We start from the raw sequence: 8,273 nt of genomic DNA, 5'->3' as shown, positions 1-8,273 counted from the left end.
GAACGGAATTTTTCCAATAGAAAATATTAAAGTTTCTGCGCACATTATGTTTTATGTAGTATTGACGACGTCGCTAATAAAACTCTGAAAAGAGTAGCTGGTCTTCTCGCCACTTTCTTAGGTCGGTAGTGTAGACGTTTATGCCCTAAATGAAGAGTTAGACTTCCCTAAAACACCTGGTATATGAGTTCAACGTGAGGCAGGCAGGAAAGCAGGAATGTAATTGCTGGTGCTTCACTCGTAGTTATTCCGGCTCTTCAGGCCGAGTGGCTTTAACATTGTACAGAATTAAAAAGTCGTTTTAGCGATTATATTGCTGTTTATTTCATGCCTGACACGATGTATACTGACCTTTGACGTCATTGAGATTGCTTAGATATTGAAACCGAAATCGAAACAGGTGCGAGAAGAAATGCGGTCATAAATTATTTAGCGGTCGTAGGCGAATGCCACGTCGTGATCCATCTATATCAATGTCTTAGGCATCATTACTAAGAAGAAAACACGCAACCTAAAATTTGGTGTCTACATTCATTTAAGATAGTTATCATTTTCATGCGAAAGCATTACTAATTCCATTACGAGAAAAGGCGTCGTGTGTGTGTGTGTGTGTGTGTGTGTGTGTGTGTGTGTGTGTGTGTGTGTGTGTGTGTGTGTGTGTGTGTGTGTGTGTGTGTGTGTGTGTGCGTGTGCGCGCGCGCGCGCGCGTGTGTGCGCGTGCGCTCACAGATAGTGCAGAAAATCTCAGCGATGGCAAGAAAAATAGGGTGACGTCACCAAGCCGCCGTATGACGCACACAGCAAGCCCAGCACCACGACTTCAGTCAATCCTACACATGTCGTTCGTCTGTATGTACTCGCCACTGGCTGAGCTCCATGTGGCGTCACCTTTCCCGAACATCTGCACAGAAACTGTGACGCACACGTTTGTCGTACAGCATTCGGGGTGCTGTCATAAGATCTCTCTTTGCATATATCTTGCATGTGCCAGTCAAACTGAAGGCTAGCTTGCGACAAGGATTCGAACCGACGACATATGCACCTTCAACTGCATGCCTTCTCAGGCTTTCGTACCAAAATTGTGATGCAACCGTTAGTCGTGCAGCGTTCCGGGTTGTGTCATCGCTCGTGTGTTTCTGTGTGGGTTGTGTAATACGTCGCGCCACCGCAAAAAGCGCAGACATTGGACCGAACTGCCTGCGGCGCGCCATTTCGAGGTCATTAATGCATGTACAATCATTACGCGTTAACAATGCAGCCAGGGTCTGTAATACTTTCGCATTCGCACACGTAAGAAGTCTTAAATGTCTCTACCAATTTTTTTTTCATTCTCCTCTATGTCATGGCCTATTCTTCGGCCTTAGCCACCAAGTCCGTGAAAAACGACGCACTGGTCTTTTTGAGTGAAAACGAAGAAACCGATAGAGCGACCCGTGCCACGCGCGAAGCCTGAGGGCATCATCATCATCAACACTCGAGCTGTTCCATCTGGGCGAGAATTGCCACCGGGACCTGGATTCCGGCGCAAAGATGGACGACTGCTCTGCGACCACCGCTGCTCCTGTTGAGAGCCCAACCAGCGCAGCAGCTTCGAAAGCAGCCGGCACACAGTACGCAATGAACGACGCCAAGCTACCTGACTCGACGTCACTGGACGTTGTCATTCTGCAAGAGCCACCGCCTCAAACTTCACCTCCCGATCGGCTGGCGTCCGCCTTACCAGAGAGCAGGAGGCAGCGGCTTGTGGAATGGCTCCGAAGTGACTTTACAACTCCTGAAGGTGGCGATACAGGGCGAGTTGGTGAGGCTGAATTCTTCTCAACGACTGCATCCGTAAGTGGCCTTCCTTTTCAAAGTACCTCGAGCAACCTGCACGAGGCCCTATACCATAGCCCTCCAGCGAGCGCCGAGGCGCTCTGTGGACGATCTCTTGCCACCGGAGACGACAAAGCTTCATTGGAGACGACAAATGACATCTTGGAGGAACAGACTCGCTTGCCTGGCTCGACGAATCTTTCCCAACTCCGTACGACGAGACCGAAGTTACCAGCACCAGCGGTTCTTGCCGTAGAACTTGTGGAGCAAGAAAGCGACGATGATAGAGCCAGCGCAGGTAGTAACAATAGCACGCTTACCTCCAGCACCTGGATCACCGTCGAGGACTCTGACGACGAATGGATATGCGAAGAGTGCCAAGCTGACGAAAATGGCGAGGAGGAATGCTTTAACGAGGAAAGGGGAACTCTTGAGGTTGACATGAGTCGTCAGCGGACGCAGTGTCTGGAGTCTCCAGGACCGTTTGATAGGAAGAGACCTTGCCGAAGTGATTCAATGCCACAGCCTTACCGCAGCCAAATGGGTCCAGTAGATCGAGCCTCCGGTGAAAGTGTGAAGCTGGCATCCGAACAGCAGCTTGAACGAGCCATTAATTTCGACGAGACAGAACCATCTCCGATGCTGGCTATCCCTTTACTGATATCCGCTTCCTTCTTTCTTTTTCTGCTTCAGTAATCATCTCTAGTTTCTCCAGTAGCAATGGCAAATAAAAGCGTTTGTCATCCCCTTTCATATGCCTTACTGTCCTTAGTTTCTGCTTACATACTTACCTCAATTATTTGTTTTTAATTTACATGACATATTCGATTTGAGATAGATCATATAAATTAAACGCAGATTAATATATTAATGAAGCACCTGAATCCAGCTGCGGGTGCTGCTATTTCCGTATCTCATTTTTTTTACACACGTCTTAGCACCCTCAGACATGAGTTATTACCAAGTGAAAGAACTTTGAAATTCTCTGGTGCGATGTCAGGGCACGTTGAGGAACCCCAGTTTGACAAAATCAATTCGGAACACCCCGACGGTAATTCCCGTATCCTTTGCGCAGCTTTTGGTCGTTAAAGCCCACATACCACACCAAAATTTTCAATTTTTTTTCAGGTTTCTTGTCACGGACGTACCAAGAGTGCATAGGAAAAAAGTAGCAACTTGTAATAAGAAAAGGTAGTTTCTGTCATGTCCTCTTAAGCACATATCAGGAGCCATCACTCCTTTAAAGGTGTAAAATATGCCTGTGTTGCCTCAATCTCGTCACAATCAGTTGTGCTATCAAATCGGTATATTTTAAGCCTTTTTGCAGCGTTCGTGCTTGTAAATACAGCAACTGAAAGCACACACTCAGCAAAGCTCTCGCGAAAAGCAGAGGCGCGGCACGCCACAGGACCCGTTGCTCTCGCCCCGGCTCACAACCTGGCGATGGCAGGTCTCCCTGTCACTCTATTACTACCGGCCGCATAAGGCATGCCGTTTATGCGGATGAATTACTGTGTGAGGTACAACTGGCCCAGATGGAGACATACTTACTCATACATGCTTCGCTGGATGGTCTTCTAGTGGTGGCTGTGTCGGTCCAGCCCGTGTATAGGACGCTTTAGTGGTTGTGGTGGCTGTACCCCTAACAGCGTCATTCTACCACGTGCCCGCATAAATACGTTTCACGAGTCTTTCTTCGTGCGCACCGCTCACGATTGGAGTGACCTTGCCAACCATTTGGCGTCCATCGGTGATCCTGTACTGCACGCTTCAAGACTGCTATTGAAGAAGCTGCTTCATCATAGTCATGTTGGCCTCAAGCCTGTCACCGTTTATCGCCGTACATACGCCCACACCTAATGTAATGTCCGACATCGGGACCTTTGAGGTATCGATAGATAAATAAATTGTGCGGTCTGGGGGCTAATGCAGGGGGCCCGTGCCCCAGGTAGCACCGAACATTAGAATAGTGTTATAAAAATGTTATGCAAGTTGGAGTAATGTTACATGTTGCATAGTAACTTTACATTAACATTAAAAATTAACATATAACGTTATAAGTTACATAGGAAACGTTACTTTCACATTGTACACAAACGTTGTTTTAATGTAATCTTCTAAATTTTATTATAATGTTAGAGTCGCAACTATAAAACAACATTGCAAATATATTTCGAGCACGAATTTCGAGACATTTTCTCACTGTTCTTAGAGTAAAGATGTTTTTCAACTAACAGTACCTTGTAACCACATCTCTTAGATAATACTCGCCATAGATTACATGAAGAGCCCCATTATTTTGTCACAAAACTTTAGTTATTACCCATTCCCCACTGTCACTCATGGGACATCCCGCAGTAGCGAGTATATAAGCTCGGCGGCATGTTATTCGTTTGGAGGTGAGTGAATACGAGTTGCTGTGCTGTAGTGTAGCGGAGAAGGTGTCGCTCTTGTTGTTGGTTCTTGCAAAGCGTTGTAAGTTGTGTGCCGTCACCACTGGCAGGCCTGCATGTAAGCTTGTGCGGGGCTGCTTCACCATTTTCGAGAAAGTTCCATTTATGTTGTTTACATGTTTCATGAATGTTTGGGGAAAGTTATTCGAACATTTATATGTAACATTACAAATTAGAAAAAAAGGACATTAAGGACATTGAAATAACATTTGAGCATAACAAAAATGTAACATTATCACAATGTTTCGGTGCTACCTGGGGCGTTGCTTGGATTCTCTTACGGAGGGGGATTTCTGCGCAAATAAGCGTTCTTAATGGTTGGTTGGTCTCACTGTTGATGTACTCGCGTTATTCACGAAAGGGAGAGGTGTAACTCGTCACAGTGTGACCAGTAGGGTGAGAAACGGCGAGGCGGCGAGTCCATGGTGGCGACTTGAATTGTGCACGTCGGGCATCTCCTGGGGCCAATGCCGGTGGTGGCAATTTTATGTTCGGTGACTGTTCTGCCGGCACCGAAGATACGTCAAAGCGAGCGGCTGCTCTGGTTGGCATCTGTATATGGCGCGGCGATATTTACAAGACGAATCGGGGAGAGCGGACTCCGCCGAAGATGCTCAGGACCGAAGACGAGTGGCCAATCACCCGTGCTGCGAGAATGCCCGAATGGAAATGTTCAAGGTTCTCCATGAGGGTTGTCCACGTGGGTTGTTCGTGAGGCTGAGAGGCGATGGGGTGTAGATTCAAAGATGGTCTTACCCAACAGGCACTGAAACTACCCTGGACGTCCTGCGCACGTTTAGGACGTCTGTGAGACGTCCAAGGGAGTTTCGATGCCTACTGGGTAGTTATGAAGAGGTTATATAGGTATATGATGTGGAGGGTGAGCGAAGCGACTTCGTAGGGAGCCAGGTTGGCTGTCATCATTATCGTGTCCACCAGTTCACACGAGCGAGTAATTGTTAGCGTTAGGGACGGCTGGACTCGGAACTTACCATGGCGTGTAGGCTATCGGTGTTCGTCTTGTGGCACTGCACTCTCGATCGCGTCCTTGCGGTAATCCACTCAGGGCGGTGCATAACTTAAGGTGTCTTCATCTCTCACTTCTGCTGGGTTGAATTTCGCAGTTTCCGCCCCTTCAACACTTGCAGCAGGGCCGTCTCCGCTTTGGCAGTTTGAACAAGCAGCAATTGACGATCAAATGAAGGATGGTCAAAACAATAAAAGTATCAGAGGGGGCCTTGAACTTGCCAAAAAAACAACGCAGTGAAGGCCACGGGTGGCTGGTGAAGGTTTCGCGACGACTGGGCTCGATTTTGCAGAGCTCGATAAATGTACATGTACATCATTTCATATTGCCTGTTTATTCAGGACAACATATAGGACCTGTTCCTTCTGAAGGAGTGTATCTGAACGTCTGATGTGCTGATGCTGTGGTATAATTTTTTGAATGCGTATTTGTCTTCCTAAAAAATTGCCTTCAGGGCGCCCATCATCCCAGCGATACAAATCCACTTATGACAGCAATGCATTCTTACCTCATTAAGGATAGTTGCCGGGCCAGTTGGTACATGATCTCACCGTAAAACAGCCGTGATCTCACCGTGTTCTCACCGTGATCTCACCGTGATCTCACATGATCTCACCGTGTGTGCGTGTCTTCTTTCTTCGTCCCGTGTAAGCGCGCTGTTTTACGGTGAGGCATTCTTACCTGTCTACAGTTCCAAACACAGTACAGAATTTTCGGCCTGGCCATACACAGCACAATACCCTCCCAACCAACCATTACCAAACTTACACGCTACTGTAATGAAATCTAACTAAAAAAAAATCAGTAGTTAACAACAGGAAATGGTAAATGATATCATGTATTACTGCGCTGGCCAATTGCAGCAGCGAATAAAATCAGCTCTTTAATATCTATCCACCAAACAAGCCAGAAGCATCAAAATTATTGACCTTGTATTTCGATCTCAGGCTTCTTGTTTAGGTCACAAAATCTTTAACAACGATCTACGTTTTGTCACGGGGGAATTCTGTTCGGCGGTCCTGAATGCCGGCGGAGCTTCACAGAAGTCTTGAGTTGTATGCCATTTTCATATGGTGAAGAAGAAGAAGAAGAAAGAAAGAAAAAGTGACCGACCAAGCTGCGGCGCGCGCCAGCTTCTGAGCTTGCAGAAGCCGTGTTCCATCGAGTTAGGAAGCGACGACGACGTGGAGCCCGGCGTACTAACCGCTGCTCAGCTTCGTAAGCTGCGGACATAGAGGCGGGACCTTACCTCGGCGCTCCCCAAGATCGGCTACATCGGCTGCAAGGCTACATCGAACAAGGAAACCCCGAAGGTGATAGCTTCTCTGACGGTGCGATGCAGTCGGCTTCCCAAGGCAACTCGAGCTTCGAATCCCTTGTAGAAGCGCACAGTGTCCATCGGGACACTCGTCTTTATGCGGCCGCCCCTTCCAGTCTTCAAACCAACTGGCGGCCTCAGCAAGGCAGGATGCAGTGCAACAACGCAGTACCTCTTCTGACCGAACGCAACGTCGCAGCGGGGCACGCGACGAGCCCGCCCCTGGCGGCGCAAAGAGGTCTCACTGGGGCTTCCTTCCACCAGGGCTGCTCCGATCGCAGTGTTGGGAACCGGCGCTACTACTGCGAGCCGTGGCGCTTGGGAGAGCTTACTGGATGCGAAGAGCGCGTCCTCACGGATGACGACAACTGGAGCCACATCCTGCCGGAGTACTGGGAGCTCCGCCGGAAGGCGTGGCTGTTCCGGCAGGGACTGCTGGAAGAGATGTGGCTACGCAAGGAGGTCGAGTTGGACGAGATGCAGCTTGCGTTCGAGCAGAAGAGGGAGCAGAAGGCCATAGCCAAGGCCGTGGACATCGTGCAGTGGCTCGCCGACGTGCAACCTCCGGATGTGGTCGATGCAGAGACCCAGGTACGCGTGCCGTAGTGTTCTTACTGAATGCCGCACCCTTAACGAAAAGCAGAGAGTTGTACCGTCGCTAATCTTTCCCTGCCTTATTTAGAAAGATCTCCGTGACTATGCGTCACAGTAGAGGGCCAGCAGTCATTACTAATTATGCTCAAGTCGCGTAGGTTTTACTTCAGTTTGTTGCAGTCTAGTTTGTCTCGTTATCCTGGGCGGTTAGTAAGTTCTGTATAGTGTATGCACAGACGAAAGATGTCAGCCGCAAAAACATATTTCTTTCGTCTCCGCCTAACGCTGTTACCACTCGTCTCGTAGGTGTTTGCCCAGACACGCAACATCCGCCAAATCAGTCATCAAGAACCAATTTCTGAGTACTGCCGTGTGGCGTTCTTATACAGCTAACGTACTCGACTTGTCTCACATTTGTGAGGTCACTTTCCTTGCCATCCTTCGTAGAGGACCGGGTTGTTACTTACACCCCATCTGTACAGAGCCCGATGATATGGGTCGCCCAAATGTAAGATCAAGGCTCTAGTTGGCCCGATGATATGGGTCGCCCAAATGTAAGATCAAGGCTCTAGTTGGCCGACTGCCTAAATAATCTCATGACTCCACTGTTTTCTCTGCACCTACACAGACCCCGACAGGATCGGATCCCGAAGAAGACGCGGATTTCCTGGCATCTGACGCGGCTGAGTCCCCGCCAATCCCTCCTCCCAGACTCCGCCGCTCCAAGAAGGCGTCGGTCACCAACTCCGCGGCTTAGATCAGAAGCGATCTCAGTGGTCGACCAATCGGCGACAGGCCTCCTGGAGCTATGTCCTGCCATCGCTGGAGGCGCTGCCAACGACTCTTGCTCCAACGGATCTCGCCCACAATGAACAACACGCCAGTGCATGTGCAGCAGACTCATAGTTATGGGCAGCGGCATCCAGGACTGTGCATTGTCCAAGCACGGCACCCACACAAGCACGCACAGCTTCGAACCATGCTACGCTTCCGAGCGGTACTCTTGCGGTAGATTCGGCTCCGCCCCACGTCTTCCCGTTGTATTGTTGTCAGTGTGGACCGCGCC

At 49.1% G+C, this 8,273-nt stretch overlaps 1 protein-coding gene across 1 annotated transcript; it reads left to right on the top strand.

Annotated features, from left to right (window-relative positions):
- The first annotated feature begins 6,763 nt into the window (after window positions 1-6,763).
- On the top strand, window positions 6,764-7,964 carry LOC149366518 (uncharacterized). Its single transcript, XM_089571161.1, has 2 exons — window positions 6,764-7,204; window positions 7,836-7,964. The coding sequence occupies exons 1-2, from the start codon at window positions 6,764-6,766 to the stop codon at window positions 7,962-7,964; spliced, it is 570 nt and encodes a 189-aa protein (XP_089427287.1).
- The last annotated feature ends 309 nt before the right edge of the window (window positions 7,965-8,273 follow it).

This window comes from Amblyomma mixtum, chromosome 1, assembly GCF_055824585.1.
Source record: "Amblyomma mixtum isolate Tamu chromosome 1, ASM5582458v1, whole genome shotgun sequence".
In the NCBI taxonomy this organism is placed as follows: domain Eukaryota; kingdom Metazoa; phylum Arthropoda; class Arachnida; order Ixodida; family Ixodidae; genus Amblyomma; species Amblyomma mixtum.
This window is presented reverse-complemented; position numbering and strand designations above follow the sequence as displayed.

Excerpts from the sequence above, each read along its gene's own strand:
- LOC149366518 (XM_089571161.1), top strand. The coding sequence starts at position 6,764 with ATGCAGTGCAACAACGCAGTACCTCTTCTGACCGAACGCAACGTCGCA. Across the intron at positions 7,205-7,835 it reads TGGTCGATGCAGAGACCCAG|ACCCCGACAGGATCGGATCC; the intron begins GTACGCGTGCCG and ends GCACCTACACAG.